The sequence below is a fragment of the Curcuma longa genome, unplaced genomic scaffold (assembly GCF_044706935.1).
Source record: "Curcuma longa cultivar G26 ecotype Majalengka, Jawa Barat unplaced genomic scaffold, ITB_CL_G26_1.1 contig_18247, whole genome shotgun sequence".
NCBI lineage: Eukaryota > Viridiplantae > Streptophyta > Magnoliopsida > Zingiberales > Zingiberaceae > Curcuma > Curcuma longa.
In genome coordinates, this window is record NW_027430773.1 from 49,565 (window position 1) to 69,861 (window position 20,297).

The 20,297-nt window shown below is 37.8% G+C and overlaps 3 protein-coding genes and 2 pseudogenes across 4 annotated transcripts; all 5 read right to left on the reverse strand.

Annotated features, from left to right (window-relative positions):
- Positions 1-2,008: 2,008 nt before the first annotated feature.
- LOC141816809 (cyclin-dependent kinase G-2-like) lies at positions 2,009-5,678 on the reverse strand. 2 transcript variants are annotated; one of them, XR_012600744.1, is made up of 8 exons: positions 3,872-5,678; positions 3,551-3,679; positions 3,241-3,376; positions 3,073-3,161; positions 2,749-2,860; positions 2,541-2,647; positions 2,264-2,446; positions 2,009-2,187 (listed from the first exon to the last, which is right to left on the reverse strand). XR_012600744.1 is itself a non-coding variant. In XM_074704538.1 (7 exons), the coding sequence occupies exons 1-7, from the start codon at positions 5,356-5,358 to the stop codon at positions 2,347-2,349; spliced, it is 2,160 nt and encodes a 719-aa protein (XP_074560639.1). In that variant the 5' UTR covers positions 5,359-5,678; the 3' UTR covers positions 2,009-2,346. The 2 variants fall into 2 exon arrangements, 1 of the variants encoding a protein (XP_074560639.1); XM_074704538.1 differs by having other exon boundaries at positions 2,009-2,446.
- Positions 5,486-11,473, reverse strand: LOC141816805 (sinapine esterase-like; annotated as a pseudogene).
- Positions 11,474-11,878: 405 nt separating this feature from the next.
- Positions 11,879-15,241, reverse strand: LOC141816807 (myosin-binding protein 3-like; annotated as a pseudogene).
- A 789-nt stretch (positions 15,242-16,030) lies between these two features.
- LOC141816808 (putative aldo-keto reductase 2) lies at positions 16,031-17,586 on the reverse strand. The gene is made up of 4 exons (XM_074704537.1): positions 17,309-17,586; positions 17,002-17,202; positions 16,623-16,898; positions 16,031-16,540 (listed from the first exon to the last, which is right to left on the reverse strand). Exons 1-4 carry the CDS (start codon positions 17,519-17,521, stop codon positions 16,202-16,204), a joined length of 1,029 nt encoding a protein of 342 aa, XP_074560638.1. The 5' UTR covers positions 17,522-17,586; the 3' UTR covers positions 16,031-16,201.
- An 896-nt stretch (positions 17,587-18,482) lies between these two features.
- Positions 18,483-19,728, reverse strand: LOC141816811 (copper transport protein ATX1-like). The gene is made up of 2 exons (XM_074704543.1): positions 19,064-19,728; positions 18,483-18,839 (listed from the first exon to the last, which is right to left on the reverse strand). Exons 1-2 carry the CDS (start codon positions 19,116-19,118, stop codon positions 18,676-18,678), a joined length of 219 nt encoding a protein of 72 aa, XP_074560644.1. The 5' UTR covers positions 19,119-19,728; the 3' UTR covers positions 18,483-18,675.
- Positions 19,729-20,297: the final 569 nt, after the last annotated feature.

Below are 20,297 nucleotides of genomic sequence, written 5' to 3' on the forward strand. Positions count from 1 at the left end.
CAAGAATCATTCCGCGGTCAGAACTTTGAACACCACGTGATGATGAAGGGAAGCCTCAGTCAGTCGTTGATCGTATTGTTTGAAGCAAAAATGATTGGGTAGCATCAGATTGACCAGGGTGTTGCCCTAGTCGTACCTTGTATGCTACGTTTTCAAACCTTGCTATTTGGTCAACCTAATTCTATCTTAACATTTGACCTATGATTCCTTGTTTTTACCAATTCATGCGAAAAGAAATTGTCCTTTTTGTCCCTACAGATTCAAAAGAATATATATATATATATATAAGAATTATTTTGTCAAAAAAACCTTGATATTAAAAACACTAATAACAGCAATACATTTTTTATATTGATAATATGAAATCATATTCTTAGACTCGAAGACAACTAGAACCCATCACCGTTTTCGTTTATACCATACAAACGGTGAGAACAATCTCTTGGACTATACCTGCTTGGCTCCATCCTTTCTAAGAAACACACCATTAAGTTGTTTCCATGCATTTTCCATTTTATTTGGCTTTTTAATTTATCGACCGGCATCCAAACCATCTATGGACTAATTTCGTCAACTTCGATTAATTTTATTAAAAAATTATGCTAAATTGAATGTATTTCTGCAACATAACATGCATTAAAGAAGTTAAAAGGCTCATAAAGATCATCGTTAGTCGAAACTTTAAGAATACAAATTTTGCCCCTAAGACAACACAGATTGTATTACTGACATAATGATCCAGGATCAATTTTCAGGAGATTATGATCTATATTTTCGACCCCATCATGCATCTAAGGCCTATATATCTGAATTAACCTTCATCATGGGACCGACTCTAAAAGGGTCGTTGAAATAACGGATTACCTTTTTAAGAATAAAAAGCTTACCATTACAACCACACAACTAGATGAAAAAAAATGGCCATCTGAAGGTGAAACTAATTATCATAATGAAAATGAAATTTTCACGATTATCTTAACCTTTTAGTTAAATGAACATCGGAAAATAGATCCGTGATCCAACTAAAATTAAAACAACCTGCCAGGCTGCCACTGAATGGACGTAGGAGCTGCATGGATACATCAGAAGACAGAAAATTTGGCTATTGAATTTTTTTTTAAAAAAAGGAACATAAAAATGATAGAATTAAATATCAAGAAATAGAAAAAGATGAACGGTAACGAAGTATCCCAAGACTGGTTTGAGAATCTGCATTGATTCTTTTGCAATGCCGAAGTGAACAAATAGACATGAGCATCAAGGGACCATGAAGCAATACCTTATTTGCAATATACCTCGTGCTCCTTTTTGCTGAATATTCCTGTTGAACAAGTTCTGCAGAAGTCTCTTAAAAATTCTCCTAATATTCCTGCTGAAAGTTCTGCAGTTGTCAGTCTCGAAAGAATTTTGAACCAGACCATGCGGTTCATTGCATAATGTCTGATAATTATGTTGGTGCAGTTAATAGATCAAGGATGAATATGTAATTTGATATTATTGCTTTCCGAACAAGGGAAAATACATTCACACAGCAATAACAGTCTCCAAGAACTGAGAGATTTTGCTGAAAGCGTTATTTCTTCTTAGGCAAGGTCAAATTCCAACAAAAAAATATCATTAGTTATGAACTTATCAATGATAAACGACCTACCACAAGGTCAAACTCCATAACCATAGAAGATATCAGTTTTCAGCCCAAGACGTGAGTTTGCATGTTATAAATAATATCATTTTACCAGTAATACTTGCATACATACTAGAACCTGGTAGAGGACCACTGAAGGAAGCTTAAATAAAACCTTTCAAGTACCAGACTACAAGAAATATATGTAAAAGAGCTTGGGTTATCGTAGCAAAAGTGATACGCTCTCCTGATCTTAAGCATCAATTAGTGAATTAAATTACCTTTCTGAGAAGAGTGGTATAGAGCACTTGTGCAGCAGAAGCAAACAATGACGCACCGCATCTGACTGGTCAACTCTTGCAAACACAGTACAAAATATCGGAATGAAATATGATCGACATCAATAAATGCTTGGTATTATGAATTTTAAGCAGCTGTTACAATGTTCCAGAGCTATATGTCATAGGGAATTAATCAAAGTGTTTATAAGTTAAATACATCACACCTTGATATGGCTATTGTTGTTTTGGTGGGTAAAGGAGACACTTTCCTTTATCAAGCGCCTGCTAAACAAGATTATCAATCGCTGACATTAAGGCGCACAATGTCACGAGGCTAATGTCTCACATAGGGTATTACCGAATAAATGTTGTTTAGGTGTCTTCTAACCAAATCAGATAGAAAGACATAGGTGACCTACTGCAATGCCTTGCAAGTATTCTCTATCCAAATAGGGTAAAAAGACCGAGATCACCTTGCTGCAGTTCCTTCTGCTGCTGCTCTGCCAGTGGATCTGGGCTCTTCATTATTCTTCTTAGGCGTCTGAAATTAAATATGAAACTCATGGATAGGTCACATATGGAAAAAACTATGGAAGCAGTTGTTAAGCTTATTTTTGTCGAACAGCTTTACACACCGATCTTGGGCATGTTGAGCAGGAAAAGTAGGCATGAATTCTTTTGACTTTGGTAAAGGAACCTCCTGGAACCACAGATGATTTAGAGCAGCTTCTGCAGTTATTCGCTGCATTCAGAGCAGACAAGTTAATATTGCAAACAGGGTAACAGTGACATGAGGTAATAGAATTGCCTTGGTCAAAATATTCACGTTATTTCAGGATTTACCTTATCAGGGTCGTATGTCAAAAGTCTGTTTAATAAATCAAAACCAGCTTCAGAAAGGGTTGGACTTCCAATAAAGGATGTGGGAGGAAACTTTTCACGTAGCTTATTATACCTGAAAAAAAAATAATTTGAAAAATTAACTAAGACAATAAAGAACACTTCACCTAATTGAGAGTCCACAAAATAAGACATGTAGCTAAGGCATAATAAACCATGGTTGTAGGCCTGGAAAAGAATGGTGTCAAGATGAAGCAAACAAAAGCAGACATTTTGAAGATTCATGGAATAACCAAATGAATACAAGAATAGAAACACAATACTTACGGTTGCTTGACAAAGTTTACTTTAACACCAGGTAATTTAGCAAATCCAGGCCAGATGCTTTGGTTAGGGGTACCAAGTGTCCTGAATATCTGTAAGGATGACTATATTAATGAAGATAAACATATTAACATAGAGCTAAAACTGTACAAGGTTGTTTTGAACATAGACCTTGTCAAGTTGATCACGTTCAGATTTCCCACTGAATAATGGTTCCTTTGACAGGAGTTCTGCCATTATGCACCCTAAAGACCACATGTCAATAGCAGTAGAATATTCTTTAGCCCCCAGTAGAAGTTCAGGTGCCCTATCAAGAAAACAATTAAGGACATTAGGAACCAGAAATGCACAATATAAAAGAAATGATGTTATCTGATTCACATAGAAAGAGAATAATATCAAACACAAAAGAAAACAGCAAGAACACTAGATGAACAGGGAGCAAAAAATAAGCAGAGGGTAAAGATCACATGCTACATACCTGTACCATAACGTAACCACCAACGGAGTGTAAGGTTTCAATGGACTTCCATATTGGCGAGACAAACCAAAGTCACATATCTTTAGCTCTCCACGATTGTTCAAAAGAATATTTGATGTCTTCAAATCCCTGAAAGAAGGGTAATTGATACATTAAATGAAAAAAAAAGAGGGCAATATATGTCATATTTGTCCCAACTATTGGGGTTAGCTACATGAATTTTGTCCCCATCTTTTCATTGAACTTTATGCAATGCTATATTACAAGTGGTATGGAGACAAAAATATCTACAACATCATAAAGATTGAAATTTGAGAATACCTATGGAGTACCCAGTTGTCATGAAGATACTTGACACCTGAAAGCAGCTGCAACATCAAGCATTTTACCTCACTCTGACTATAAGGTTTTTTCATAGTCTCCATCAGTGCTTTTAGATCATGTTCCATATACTCCATAACCATAAAAATCTTGTCTAGCTCACTACCTACTACAACCTCCTTAACATCCACAATTGAAGGATGATGAAAAGATAATAAAATATTTATCTCCCTAAGTGATGTAAGAGGAAAGCCTTCCTTTTCCTTTTCCATTTTAACTTTTTTCAATGCCACTATCTCCCCTGTCTTTTTATCCTTTGCTCTATAAACAACCCCATAGGTACCTTCATCTATTTTATTGAGCCTCTCAAACTCATCAACACTTCTACAACCTTGCAGCATGTTTATACATCTTTTAGATGGTTGTGCTGGTTCTGGTGTCTTAGACCTACCATCTTCATCCTCAGCATCAGTGTCAAAAATTTGATCACTTGTACTAGTCTCAACACCATCAGCACTCATATGATCATTCCTATCCAACTCAGCATCTAAACCATCATATTCATGCTCTCTCGAGTAAGATTTGGAAACATCAACTCCAGAATTTTCTGCCATGATAACATCACCCAGCTCAGGACTAACTGTTTTCTTATGCAAATGCTGCCCTGATGAACTGGATAACGGGGTATTTTTTTTCTTTTTGGGCACTATATCCACCTTGAGACTTTCATCCCCATCATCAGAATCAATATTCTTGTCTGCCCATCTGGAGAAGGAAATACTCCTAGCAGGAGCAGGTTCATCTTCAAAATCATCTGACAACTTTACCTCCTGATAATTACATGCCGACAGTGGTTGAGGTGATTCAACTGAGATATCAACATCTGAAGGTGATGTATTTGTACCAAATAGTTGAACTGCATCAATAGAATGTGCTGGAACAAAGCCCAGAGGCCGTGGAGGTGGTGGAGGCAGGGTATCATTCTCAATCACGGTGCTCTTACTGCTGGAAGTGACAACAGCAGACCGCTTACTATCATTCCTATCCCAAATGATTGGAGAGAGTTTTCTCTTCCTGTTATCCATGTAAGAGTTACCATTCTCATGAATCGTAGTTCCATTATCTTTTATCTTTGAAATAGGTGCTTCCGCATCATCTGATCCACTGCCACTGGACAACTCCCCAGTCTCGCGATCCACGTCTTTGCCAGAAAGGTGGTTCAATTTCTGACTATTCTTGCTTCCTCCGCTAGAATTGCTCGAAAGGGGGGAGCGATAGTAATCATTAATCACTCCCCTCCTCTTGATGTCTCCCTGGGCAACCCCAATCCTATCACGCAAATCATGGTGGGGGTGGTCGCGGCCGCTATCGAAACCACCATCATGTAGTCGATCTCGGTAATAATCCTTCTTCCTAGAGAGCTTCACATCCGCGTCGCGATCCCTGAACTCATAATCTAGGTACCTACTACGTCGACCAGCTGCCATAGGCCAGGGGCCAAAGAAACCCTAAAAATCGGGTGTTGACAACGAAACCCTAGATCCACAAAAGGGGCAAAGGGAACGAGAAAACCTAGAGCGGAGAATCAGAAAACCCCTAATATATCTCACAAAATCAAGATATAACTAGATTTGGCTCCAAAGAATCGGAAATAGGGCGAACAACCAGAAGAGTCAATGAATCTAACGACGAAGAAGCGCCGACGGAGAAGGAACCGGACGATAAGGCAGTAGATAGGAGGGAGCACCGGGGAAACAGACCTGAGCAGTGCAATCGAGGATTCCAAGCGCCGACGACGACAACGACGACGACGACGACGCGAAGTGGGTGACACGAAAGGATGAAGCCACGCTTTTCCTCAAAGACACAATTACACAAAGGTTAAGACGGTCCTGTTTTTAATATTGCGGAAGGGGAACGAAACTTCGATCACGAAAAGGGTTGGCACGAAAAGGGTTGGAGGCCATCAATGTTGTTGTACTCACAAATACAGTTCATATTCGTGCCAAGTTATTATTGGATTTGTGATGGGCTCTGCTTGTTCTTAGTTGCCAAATATAACGGGGGTAGAATAGTGGGTATAGTGGACTAAGAGTGAGCAAAAATATAATTAAATTGAATAAATCGATCGCAACTATATAATTTAAAAATTCAATTCAATTATTTTAAAATTTTAATCATTTTTTTAATTATTTAATTTAATTGATGGTTTCAATTTTAAAATTTTTTATTCGATTAAATTGAATTAATTAAAATAAAAAAATAATTTCTAAATTTCTAAATAAGTAAATTTATAAATTTTTAATTAATTGATAAATTTTTTATATTATTTAAAAATTTTAGTTATTTTAATTAATTCAATCGAAAATCGAATTAATTGATATTTTATTGATTCAATTTATTTGATTTTTATTTAAAAATTTAATTGATTTGATTAGTTCAAAAAAATTAATTTAATTCGATTTTAATTAATTCGGTTCAATTTAATTTATTTTTAATCAAATACTCAATGTTATATTAAACCGCTATAGTTTTAGAGCCAGTTGGACTGCTTAGCGAATCGGATTTGGATTCCAAGTTGGACATAAATATCTTACAGTTGCATCGAATCCGGTAAGGTAACCCGAAATTTTAGTTAGTAATTGAATTATAATTTAACCACAGTTGTTGAAATCAGAATAAACGAAAAGAATTAATTAACCCGAATTAAATCAGAATGATCTTGTATGAAGATTCACATATGTTCTATAGTTCTGAAAAATTTTAAACCAATTTGAGCATGGAAGTGACTATGATTGTAGACCTGATTAAAATTTTTCACCTCAAAAATTGCACCTTGCAACGAAGCAAGTCACCTTTTTTTTCAAATAAAAAATAAAAAAACACCTTGCACTAGTTATATTATTGAATAATTCAAACTTCATTTCAAATCGAATGGTTAAATATTTCATATTGTTAAATACTTTTCAACCATCTCCATTTAAACTTACCTACTTTTAGGTATAACCATGTAATTATTAAATAATTATATAATCAAAAATTTATGAAATATAAAATATTATTTAATATTATTTAATTCAATATTTTTATTTTAAAAAAAATAAGATATAACCAATTTAACACTTACATTACTTTTGATTCAATTTATTTTGAAAATAAATTAAATCAATAATATTAGTAATATTAATTATTATAATAAAGTGATAATATATTTAAAAATAAATATAATTTATTTATAATTTTTTAAAATTTAAAATAAATTTATATAGTTTTTAATAAAATAATTCATTAAATTAATTCTTTTAATAAAATAATTCATTAAATTAATAAATATAATTTATTAATTTTTATTTTTAAAAATTTATAAATATTTAAATTAAAATGTATTAAATTATTTAACTCACAGTACATTTCAATTAGACTACGTTTGGTAGAACGTAATGTAATCATACTTGTAATGTAATCAAGTTTGTAATGTATGTATTGATTACATTACTATTTATGGTTAAAGAAATACATGTAATCTTTGATTATAAGGATGATTACATTACTGTGTTTGGTGCCCATTATTTTCAATAAGAAACATCATGTTTATTATTATAAAATACCAATAATACCCTTCTATTATTTTCCGTAAAGAATATAATTTTTATTATTATAAAATATCAATAATACCAATAATTTTATTATTAAAATTATTCAATATTTAAATAGTTGTGCACCGTAGCATTCAATCTGTCGGAGCCGCCATCGTATCCACAGCACGGCGCAAGAACAGGCTCCTCGAATCCTGCATTCGATTCGTTGCGGCGTCCAATTAAACCCAATTGATTCAATTGATCACTAGTAATTTGATGAGCTTACCGTAGTCGTAGGGAGAATCATATATTGCCATCGCGGCGTGGTAGACGTCGGCGTACAAGATGGCCACCTCCGGGTGTCGGCGTCGGAGCCGCTGCAACTCCTCCAACAGCAGGCGGTTGTGACGAATGGCGAAGTCGTTGAGCCAATTTATGCACCCGGTTCGGGGATCGTATCTCTCTTGCTTTTCTCCCTAGAAGATGTTCAGGTACTTGGGCAGCAACCCATCGGAAAGCTCCCGCGCACCACCATCGTTCTCGCGCCGATCTCGATCAGGTTCTGGACAACAGAAGGCTGAAAGTTTTTACTCTAATCTTTGTGAAGAAAGAAGCAGATTTGACTGAGCTCACCTCTATGGCGGAGCCGATCACGCTGACGACATCGGGAACGAAGGTTGCGATCTCGCCGGCGCTTCGGTTTTCGAAGAAGGGGTTGTTGTAGTCGTTGGCTCTGATTTGTCCCACTGAGAACAGGGCGTTGCTCAGAAAAGCGGGGCAGTCCGAAGTGGAGGAACAAAGCGAAGGCAGGAGCTGCACGCTCAAGGAGTTGTTGGAGAATAGATTCTCTATCCCTCTCGATAAGAAATAGTCGACGTCGAGCGCTGTGGCTCCGGCGACCTCAAAGTTGGCTCCGTGCCTGAAGTCCTCTGCTCAAAGGCCGCCGAGATACGGCTTGTAGAAGAAGTCAACCTGTTCACCGAGCGAGCAATCCAGCGGAAGGGTATATTTGGTACGATAAAAATAGAATCTGTAATGTAATCAGATTCCACACTATTTCCTTTGTAATCGAAATTACAGATCTTAGTTCTTTTTTTGTAATGCAATTACATTACATTACATCTCTAAAATATTATCAAACAAAATAAATCATTTTGTAATGTAATCCTGATTACATTACAAACCTGATTACCCCTTACCAAACATGCCCTTAATTCAATTTTAAAATCGAAAGATGATATTGAAAAAAAATTATTAATCTTCGAAATCATAGAAAACCTTAGACTGCCGAAGTAATCACATTTCGAATTTATAAACTATTTGTTGGAGTTTTATTGATATGACAATGATGCTGCATTACTTGAGAATTGATCATAACCTATATCAAATAAGATTATTATTGATAAACTTGAATAGATAACTAAGATTATCAATGATAACCCTAAATCAAAAGCATCCTTGGAGCTCTAGAAGAGCCCTTCAAATTTTACTCTACTAAATTTAAAGTCAAATTGTTATGTGCATTATCAGGCATTCCACTCCATTTCTGTACATTTTACTTTTCGAATGTGTCTTTATTTTTGATGTTTTTTATAGCGGTGATAAACTCGTAATTACTACAACATAATAAATTATGTTATAGTTGTTATAGTTCATAACTTCGACCAACCGTGATTAACATTGTGTTATAACATCACTTCAATTCTAATCGACACAAATAATATTATATTATAGCAATTACAATTTATAACTCTTATAATATGAACGCTTCATCTCTATTTATAACTGTCAATTTGAGTTGAATCCGTCAGATTAGCCCGCCCTGCCAAGCAATTTAGACGGATTGAGTTGAAATTTTATCAACCCATTTTAAATGAGTTCAAATGGGTTGACCATCCCTAGGTCCGCAACTTGCGTGGGTTGGCCTGTAGTGGGCATGGATTGGCTCCGTGGGTTGAAAAAATTTATTTATTTATTTTAAAATTTAAAATTAAAATAAAAAATTTAATGAATTAGCGGGCTTGATCCATCTAAATTACAATTCAAGCTTAACAATTTCAACTTGATCAATTTAAACTGTAATCCAAACTTAAAATTTTTAATACTTTTTATTTTTTTTGACAGATCCATGGATTGACCCACCTAACCTGCAACTCGCCTTGGATTAGGTTAAAGATTTTCCAACCCGCCAAATTAGTGGGTCAGCCTGCCCCGCCCCGTCATATGATGAATTTTTAGTAGATTTGCCCGCCCTGTCATGAGTTGACCCATTTAACAGCTCTCTATTCAACACTTGTCAATATTGGTCAATACAAATCAAAATCATATTATAACAGTTATGAATCATAACTTCTATAACATAAATAATTTATTTTTGATCAATACTAATCAGTATGATGTAACAACTACGAAATCATAATTGTTACAAATATGTAATTGTAACAGTTACAAAATCGTAACTATTACAATTGTATAGTAACAACTACGAGATCATAACTATTATAATTACATAGTAATTATGATCTTATAGTTGTTATAATAATGTCAAAATAAGGACAATTTTAAAAAATCAAACGCACAGAAGCAATATGAAATGTCCTTTTGATAAAAAAATAAAAACGAGAACGTCCCTTCGCACAACGTCTTCTCTTTTGTTCTTATTTGAGATTGCAATATTTAAACATGCCTTGATGATATTTATTTAAACTTAATTCGTCATCAAATTTGTAGACGAATTCTTAGGCTTTTGTCATGCTCATCTTACAACCTTTGTTTTTCAAAACAGTATATATATATATAAATATTAGCAGGTGTTGACAAGTATTTAGGCATTCACTCAAGACAAGCATCTTATGTTCTTGCTTCAACTCGCACATACACCAGAAAACATATTAGATGTAGCATTATCATAAGCAGGCAACTTCAACTTAACTTTTCTGAACAAAACCAAAATGATACCTCAACAACATTCTGTAAAAGACATCGATGTAGATGACGAACAATAGCGGCGAAAGTGGATTACCTTCCTGAACTGCTTTGCAAATTTCCCTCTGTCAAAGTTGAAGCTAAATGCTCTATTCCATGTTTTTCAGAAAATAGAGCAGTAGAAGTGGCTAAAGCAGAGCAGAAACCTCTACAAGTGCTTTGCAACTGGTAAAAGAACACCAAATAATTCAATGTTGTTCATCAAGCAACATTGAAAAGATACTGAAAGGCAAAGGGCTCAGTTGATTAGGACTTCATTTGCAGTATGAAGAATGAAGTTTAACTAACGCATAAAGCAAAAGACAGATCATTAACAGCAAGTTCCATGTTCATCCCTTTGTAGCAATGATTCAGTGTCCCAGTTTCATTACCTATCCTTTGAAGGCCCCGCCTAAAGATTGGGTATGATTTATCCAGTTTGGATCTGTCCCGATATAAATTAAACAAACAATAGACGATCTGAAGTTTAAATGCCACTTTAGAAAAAGCTGTGTCTACAAATACATATAAGCATCAAAGGACCAACAATGATGTCTGCTTGAGAGATTAAGAGCATTATATTGTAATGATCAAGCATACAAAACTATTAAACATATGCAGACACATAGGATCATATACAACTACCACTTCCCTACTATAGAGGAATGAAGTAAAAGAAGATTAAGAAAGGAGCTCCACTCACCTTACTTTCTCTTTATTTTCATGCTGCATACCTGGATCTGGAGCAGGCACCAGAATATATGGCATCCTACAGCTTTCACGCCATGATTTCTGCCACAATCAGACTGGGTGGCTGCCCAACCACCCTTCCATGCCTCCCTTCTCCTTCCCCCACAGAAAAAGTGATGGACCCCAACAACAACAAAAAGAAATGAAGCAAAAGAAGGACCCTACAAAAACCTGGGCCCAGAAAACAGGTTCCATCAATAGACTGCTTTGAAACACTCAAGCAACCACCAAAACACAGAACCAGGAGCTCATTTTCACATGGTAATGGCATACCAACTGAATGGCAAGCTCATTTAATTACTGTGGTCATCGTCGCAACCGAATTTGAAACTGTCCTTCAACTCCAGTAATGTATCATCCATCTGCCAAGTAAATAATTTTAAGTGAATTACTAATGAGATTAGATTTTGAAGCTCGTGCCCTCACTCTAGATTTTAGAATGTAAAAAGAAACAGAAAGTATATATGACTTCTGAGTGGCAAATCCTATTGTTTGTTCCAATATGTTTGGTGAGCGTATCCATAAATGTGTTTGCTTGCAATTTATGTTTTTGTTTTTCAGATGAATTCCATTTACGACAAACAAAATTAAGACAAAAGGTCAAACATCATTCCAGGTGTATAGGAATGAGCTTGATAAGCAAGAAAAGCATTTGTATGCATACAATAGTAACACACCAACAAACATAGATAATCATCCTTAATATTACCTTATGTTTACACTAAGGTGATGAAGCAAGAACATTGAATGAGTTCGTGGCTCGAAGTTCCACACTACGTAGATCATGAAGATGTTCTAAAATTTCTTGAAGTAGATGAATTCCTTTGTCTCCTTTATTCAAGGAATTGATGCAATGCTTGAGGAACTCTCTATCACCCTCAAGAGCATCTAGCCTATCATAAAGGTTGTCAACTTCTTCGACAATGGCAAGATTATGTTGATCTCCTATAGCATTTGAAAGTGTCTCAGGTGCACCATCAACTGTGTTGTCCTTAGTGCATACATCATCTTCATTTTCATCATTCAATGCATCAAAAAGAGGAAGAAGCTTCTTTCCTTGACAACTCCTTGTTTCACTTTGCAGCTTTCTGCCTGCTTCTAAATTGTTAGAAAAGCCATTCACATAATCGTTCATGTCTTCCATTATAGATTCTGAATTTTGGGGCTCTTCATCATCCATTGTAATAAGCTTCCTTTCCAATGCCCGAAGTTGCTCAAGAATAGATAGCCTCTCTTCCTCAAAATCAGCCAATGAGTAGGTGGTTTGTGGTGCCTTGATCTGTTCCTGAGCTTAATAGATCATCAGCAGGAATACTTTGATGGTTTTCATCAGGGTCATCGACTAACTCATCTCTTTCATGGGTTTCAACCGAGAGATCATCACTGTCTTGAGCAGTTGAAGAGACAGAAGATGCTCCATACCTTCCATTGACATGGTTTCCTATATGTCTCCTCTCCTTCACTTCATAACGAAGCACTTTCCTTTTATATACTTCAAGTTCCTTCTCTAACTCTTGTTTCTCCTTCTCCCTCTTCATCATCATCTCATTTAGAAGATGCAAAGCTTCCTGGTCATACTCTGATTGCTCCTCCATCATCCGCTGATATTGCAATGCTTCCATCTGCATAGCAGCTTTCTCTTCTTGAAGCCTCATTATCATTGCCATAGCTTGGTTAGCAGCAATGGCAGCTGCACTTCTCTCTTCCTCAAGCTCAGCATACAATGTACTCAGGGTCTTTCGTTCTGCTTGTAGAGCAGCTTTAAGCTGATCAACATTCAATGTATCCCAGCCTTCAAACTCACTAGTAACACTTCCATCTGTAGACTCTGTCCCTAGTTCTCTTCTGCCAATCAAGAACCTCTTATTCATGCCATAAATACCATCAACATAAGTTGGTGTCTCAGGCGCTCTCTCCTCTTCAATTTCATTGTTTTCGGAAGATACAAATATATGGCCTGCACTCGGTAAAGTAGCTAGAACTGGTTCAGTTTCACTTCTGACTGTTTCTTCCACAAGCAAATAACAAATAGGCCAGCAGTGTAGAGCTTAGGTAGTCATTTGTAATAGACAAATGTGTCAACTTAGAAGACAAGGCTAAAGGAATAATTTGAAACTCTAACCTGGTTCCAGAGTATTCTTCTCATTATTGTTCAAAAAGTCTTGATCTTGCATGCTTTCTGAAAGTAAAATCGGTATCTGAAGATGTTCGTCTTCAAAGTGTTGACGGTCATATATTGCACTCCCAATAGATACATCACAATTAGCATCTGCGCCAATAAATTTAATATCTTCTCAGTCAATGGAATCAAGTTGATACAAGTAGGAAAAATATTGACAAACTCAACAACACTGAATAAGGAACATAATAACATTGATTTTAAGTTGTTTTCTTAAGAATGCATCATCCTACCTTTTGTTCCAGAAAGATCTTTCTCACTCGTTACTATTTTGGCTTGAACGTCGACATCTTCAAGTGTAATAATCGCTGTTACCTGACAAGCCAAAATGAATGGGATAATCAGGCAAGCAATAAAAAATGAGCTCTGAAGGAGGAACCAGTGCAAAATTCTCTTAAAAAGGACTTAGCCTGTTTCAATCCTTGAGTCTAGTACCTTTTCTTCTTCTGAGATATTTCCTATATCATGAGTTATGAAACAGTGTTCAGCTCCATTTATCTCTTCTGAAATTTCTTCAATAGCTTCAGCCATCACTTGATTCACTTCTGAGGCTCGATCTGTCACAAAAGTGTAGACTTCGATGCTTTCAGACCTATCTTCTGCAGAGGTCAATGTCTTTTCCTCCTCTGAGATGCTTATTTTATCAAGAGATATGGAGCATTGCTGATTTTTACCTATGTCTGAATAAGTATTCTCACTACTTTCATTCATTTCCTTGGAGATCAATGCCTTTTGTTCTTGAGGAATGCTCCGTGTATCAAGAGTATCAGCATTATGAACTTGTGATGTTTTCCCTTGAATGATAACTGAATTCCCATCGGCTGAAATCGATACACTTTCCTTCTCTGTAATGTCCCAAACATCAATAGCTCTGGCATGTTGGTCCACTTCAAGTTCAAAGGAACTCTCCTCGGAGGCATCAGTCCTATCTGGATCAGAAGCCACAAACCTTTTCTCTTCTGCTTCAACATCATCAAGCTCCTTCTGCTCGTCTTTACCAAGAACAGATTTAAGAGGGATCTTGGTCATGGAATCAATCAGTTCAACCGGGACCAACCGATCCTCCTCTGCGCATATGTACATCGGAGTGGAAATGGCGACTTCTTCAGAAGCGTCATCCAGCAAAAGGCAGGCATCAGATAAGTGGATAAGGGAAGATTCTTCTTCCACAGCTTTCATGGAATCGAGAGCAGTTGTCGCGTCCCCTCCGCCAACATCCTCTTCATTCTTTTCCATCTCTTCCTCTCCAGTAAATCCGTCTGCTTGATGCGGAGAGACCAACTCCCACTCTTCCACCTTTTCACCACACAAGGTAGCGTCTTTTTCAAGGTCTCGTTGGCCACCGACCGAAATAAGCTCGATCAAATCCCCCGTCTGCTCGTATTCCGTCAGGCCCCAAGACTGCTCGAAGAGGAGGTGGGGCGAGCGGAACCTGCTCTCCAGGGCGACACCACAGCACGAGCATCGCAGATCCTTCTCCTCCTCCTCCTTGCTCCGCTTTATCCACGCTAGCACGGCCGCAGCGTCAGCCGACCTCGACGACGTCGGGCAGCAATCCTCGCACATCTCCCCGACCTCCGCGAGCCTCCGGTGGCGTTCGCAGTATCCCAACCCCGAAACCTCGGCAGCATGGTCCGAGCACACGAGGTCGCGGCAGGCGGTCCGCCGCCTCCGCCGACTGCCGCCGTCGTCTTTCTCAAAGAGGTAGTCCACCCGGGAGCAGAAGACGCAAGGCGGTCGGAGACGAAAGAAGGCAGCGAAACGGGCGATGAGGTAGGCGAAGAGGCCGTTAAGGAGGAGGAACACGATCAGCGTCCACTCCAGGACAGCGTACACCAGCACCACCGTCATCTTGTGAGTGTTCCGGTGCAAGAAAACAGCAAACTTGTTGGCTGCCATGGCTGTGTCGATGCCTCAGTTTCCCTTATACACAGTCACTTTTACCGAGAGCCTACTTCGACGAGATGGAGATGGAAGATTGGAGAGGCTTCTAAGAAGATGAGGAAGAAGGAATTAAAGGAAAGAAGCAAACTTGCAAGGATGCAAAGGCGAATCCTTCAAGTCGGGAAGAAGAAGAAGAAGAAGAGAGCCTGACAGATACACGCGCACCAGTCGAACTAGTCCTGTTAATTGCGTATTGCCTCATGTATTACATACGCTAATCGCAGGTCAATACTTAATTAACTCTTAATACTTTTTTTAATTAATGAAGTAATAAAAAGCATTGGAAAACAAACAAATTGCATTGTTGCCGGCACCTTGGAGGACAATTTCAACCTTTTTAAAAAGTCATGGTCCTCAGTCAATTAATCTGTAATTTCAAATTTTAATATTAAGTGATTAGGAGCACTTTTTGAATCTTTGACTATATTTATTATCTTCGACATACGATATTTATTTTAATTAAAATAACATTATTTACAGAAGACTATATTTATTATAATTAAAATAAAATTATTTAAACTCCATTTTAAATCATTTTAATTTGATTAAAATTATTTTAAAAAGAAAACGCTTTGGATCCCAAACAACGCTGGATTTGAGGATGATGGAGGGCCCACGCTGCCCGAATCATTTGCCGCCTTTCCAATTTCCAGAGCACGAGTAACGTGAGATTGAAGTTCAAGCGGCTCCTCTGGCCCTCCTCTTCGACAGTTTACAGATATGAATTCAAGATAAACATCAACATTTCTATGATTGCAACTCATTTTATTCAATTAAAAAGATCGACAAACTCTGTATGATATAGCTCATCGAGGGATTTCAGACTACCGTCGAAGCAAATGGAAACACTCGCTCACAGAAGCATGTTTTATTATGATTATGCTATGGTTATTATTATTGGACAATGCCAAAGATTTATTCACCCTTCCACGAAGACAGAGGAGGAGTCTCTGATTCTCTCCATGTGCCCGTAGTAGAGGCATATCGATCGCCTTTCACGGCATCTGCTGCGGCGTAGGATTCGAGTTCAGCCATTTCTTCCCCTGTGAGCTTCACTGAGAGAGCTCCAAGATTCTGGTTGAAGTTCTCGACCTTCGTGGTGCCAGGAATGGGGCACACATCGGGACCTTGATGGTGAAGCCATGCCAACGCTAGTTGTGAAGTGGTGCATCCCTTTCGTTTTGCCATTTCATTCACGCGTTCGAAAATCAGTGCATTTTGAGCGAGGTTCTCAGGTTGAAATCTTGGCACCATCTGTGGTTACTCGTGGTTAAAATCATATCGAGCTAGCAACAAGTGATGATGATGATGATGATGAAACATGATGATAGATTACCTTTCGAAAATCATAATCGGTTAGAGTTTCAGCTAATTTTGGTCCAGAAGAAAAGAAGCCCCTTCCGAGGGGACTATATGCAACAATCCCTATGCCAAGTTCCCTGCAAGTAGGAATTACATCTTCTTCTACGTCTCTCGACCATAAAGACCATTCGAGCTGGATTGCAGTGATCGGATGAACAGCGTGAGCTCTCCTGATTGTCGAAGCAGAGGCCTCAGACAATCCGATGTACTTAATCTTTCCTTCTTGGACTAGTTTCTTCAGTTCTCCAATCTTGAATCACCAATTTGTTTAACAAAAAAAAATTATATAGAGCGATAGGCAAAACAGAGAAAATTTTATGGCAAAATGATTCATGCTCGAGGACGGCACTCACCGTGACCTCGATGGGAACTTGAGTGTCGATGCGATGCTGATAGTAAAGATCGATGCAGTCGATGCCGAGCCGCTTCAAGCTGCCCTCACAAGCTGCCCTGACATAGGCAGGCTCACCACGGATGGCAAAATTTACACCGTCCAATTTAATGCCGAATTTGGTGGCCACTTCCACCTTCTCCCTCACTCCACCTTGCAATGCCTGCATGCATAAAGCTTATTAGCATATCAAAGCTTTGCAGAGCGAAAGACAAAAGTTAGCAAACTTTAACAGACAAGAAGAGAGAAGATGAGTGGAAGTTGAGTACCTTGCCGAGAAGGATCTCGTTGGTGTGGGGGCCGTACATGTCGGAGGTGTCGAAGAGGGTGACGCCGGAGGCGATGGCGTGGTGGATGAGGTTGATCATATCCGGCTCCGGCTTGGGAGGGCCGTACAGCATGGACATGCCCATGCAACCCAGCCCCTGCCGCGACACCTCCAGCCCCTGCGAGCCCAGCCTCATCCGCCCCACAACCACCATCTTCCCTTCACTGCACTTCCTTCCTTCCTTCCTTCCTCTCCGATGACAAAGCAGACTGTGCAGAGTCAGTGGATGCACGTTGTTTGCTTTATAGACTTTGGAAGTGCAAGTGAAGTGCCTGATCCCCTACGCCATCTCTCCACCCGTTTGACACTTCGTGGCCGAGGGGTTGAGTAGGAAGGTTCCAGGAAATTGAGATGAGTTGAAAACTTCGAGATAAGATTTTGTCAGGTATACAATTTTCTATTAGAACCTTCCGCGGAGAGTTGAAATTTAAGATCGATAAATTGTCTCGATCAGAAACAGCTAACGAGTGCTTGTCATTGATTGAGTCCAAGAACGCCTTAATCACGTCAAATTGTTCGAAGGAGCGTTTTCCCACTGTTGAATCCGACAGGATCTCGGAGTATAGGTCAAAATTTCCCATTTCAACAGTTCTTAGATCAGAACTCAGGCTCCTTGAGATACAATTTAGTTAACTTTGCTTCCTCCCTAATTACCCAGATGCTGACTTGTTAGTCTCTTCTTTATCTATAAATAGATCCTTCCAGATGCTGAAAATTTTATCGAATTCATCGATTCTTTTCATTCTATTTAACATTCATTTCATCTTGGACATTCAGAGTTTAAAAAATTTATGAGAAGATTCACCGATCTCGAAATTTGAAATACTATTATTCTGAGACGTTCGTCATTGTATTTTTGAAACGAATTATTACTATCTGTAAGTACCATAACGGAACAATATCGTTTACGAAAATAATATTGAACACTAACCTCAACGATCGATATCAATTTGCATCATTCCTGGCAAAATACCGGAACCAACAATTTCATCAGTTCTTAGATCAGAACTCAGGCTCCTTGAGCTACAATTTAGTTAACTTTGCTTCCTCCCTAATTACCCAGATGCTGACTTGTTAGCCTCTTTATTACTTTTCACCAGAAACACAATCTAGGATTTTCCATACGATAATTTTATTGAATACACCGAAATACTAACATGCTGTTGTACTAAAACGGAGGGCTGATCATGTATTGACAATACCAGGCACAACACAACAACATTGCCATCAGTAGATCCACATCACACTGATGAAGCTGGATAGAGTGATATTTAAGAAGATAGTAATATATAGAAGCATGGGTAGCAATCATGCAGTAGCAGCAGCAACGGGGGCATCAGCTGGAGTACCTTCCTCCCAAAATGAAGTCTTTTTGCCTGTCTTTGAAACAGTTTGAAGAACAGCTTCAGGTTGTACATTGCCTTTGACAGTCACTTTCTGCCCCTTCAGATCCACATCAAAGGATTCGACACCTGCAAGCAACGAGAAAAAATGAACACAAAACCAAATCTGGTTGAAATGATGTTTCAATTTACTAAAAGGATAAAATGTCATAACTCCCGAGTCATTACTAGAGTTGGATGTATGAAATCACTTAATATGGCAGCACAAGTTGCTATTGAGCTTCTCATGGTGGTGAACATTGCAAACCAGAAAGTCAAACATCTAGAAATAATACAAGAAGGAGAGCATTGACCTTCCATTTTGGTGAGAACCCTCTTAACCGCTCCCACACAGCCTTCACATGACATACCAACCTTAAGGACGACGGTCTGCAAAACAGAATTACATCGATTATGCAGAATACCATAAACATCTTCAAGACTAGCATCTTTGACCAATAGTTTGTCACCAAATCCAATGCAGCAGAGAGTTGATATTTTGGCTAAAATTCAGAGGAGAAAAGGAAGAAATAATACAGAGATATGAATATGAAGAAGACAGCTGTATTGAACTAAAAAGAAGCATCTGATCCTTCAGTTTTTCAGAGTATTAGAAGGAGGAGTATATAGATAGAGCAAGGGTACTGTACGTCAAGAAGTCACTGGAGATTAAAACATCACCAGAAAAGAAGCCATTATTTTTCAAAGAAACAAAATAAATACCACAAAAAAAAAAAATTAGTCACAGTAATGAAAGCAAGGGATCAAATTTGTCCCATACAGGGTCCTTAAGTGCTAAGCAGTTATTTATGTTGAATGTCTCAAATTAAAGAAGACGCTATAAAAGGTATTCCCATCACAAAGAACAGAATTTGCGGCAAGAGAAATAATGGACATCTCGAAGAGCAAAGTACAAAGTTAATTGGCTAAATCATGCCAAGAAGCAACCAAACAAAATCTGTGCAATCGTTATTCACAGCTATATAAAGTCGACAGGGTGGAAATATCTAAATTTCACCACCCTACCATTGATATTTCTCCTATACTGCTAATCTTAATGTCTAGTTGAAATAAGCCATATCTTATAATTATAGAGAAACCACGATCCTCAGCAAATAAAATATTTGCTATCAGCCATATTTTCAAATTTTTCTAAGCAGCCAACACAATTTCCTTTCCTTTAACAAAGCAAAATAATAGCATAATCCCTTCATATCTTCCTGTTGAGTAATGGACAACAAAAGATCATCTTTTGCATCCTACTTTTTAGGAACATGAATAGTAATGTAGAACAATTGACTCTATGCCACCATTTTTGATCTGTTAAAAAACTCTTGCCATGTTTCTGAGGAAGTTAATATATACAACTAATCACTCCAAGGTATATATAAAATGTCACGGATTTTCCTATTTCCCTACATGAATCAATCCCTAACACATGTAACTTGTATACTTACCTGAGAGCTTTGTATGTAAAGCCAGAAAAGGGAGAGAGAAAATCTTAAGTAAAAATGGAACACCAACCCGTAATCAATAAACTTAAAATAA

Coding starts and splice junctions, on each gene's coding strand:
- LOC141816808 (XM_074704537.1), bottom strand. CDS start 17,521: ATGGTGGTTGTGGGGCGGATGAGGCTGGGCTCGCAGGGGCTGGAGGTG. Junction 16,899..17,001: donor AAGTTCCCATCGAGGTCACG/GTGAGTGCCGTC, acceptor TGGTGATTCAAG/ATTGGAGAACTGAAGAAACT. Junction 16,541..16,622: donor CCGATTATGATTTTCGAAAG/GTAATCTATCAT, acceptor GAGTAACCACAG/ATGGTGCCAAGATTTCAACC.
- LOC141816809 (XM_074704538.1), bottom strand. CDS start 5,358: ATGGCAGCTGGTCGACGTAGTAGGTACCTAGATTATGAGTTCAGGGAT. Junction 3,377..3,550: donor GTGGTTACGTTATGGTACAG/GTATGTAGCATG, acceptor TTTTCTTGATAG/GGCACCTGAACTTCTACTGG. Junction 3,162..3,240: donor AACGTGATCAACTTGACAAG/GTCTATGTTCAA, acceptor TCATCCTTACAG/ATATTCAGGACACTTGGTAC.
- LOC141816811 (XM_074704543.1), bottom strand. CDS start 19,118: ATGTCATGTGAAGGCTGTGTGGGAGCGGTTAAGAGGGTTCTCACCAAA. Junction 18,840..19,063: donor GGTTCTCACCAAAATGGAAG/GTCAATGCTCTC, acceptor CGTTGCTTGCAG/GTGTCGAATCCTTTGATGTG.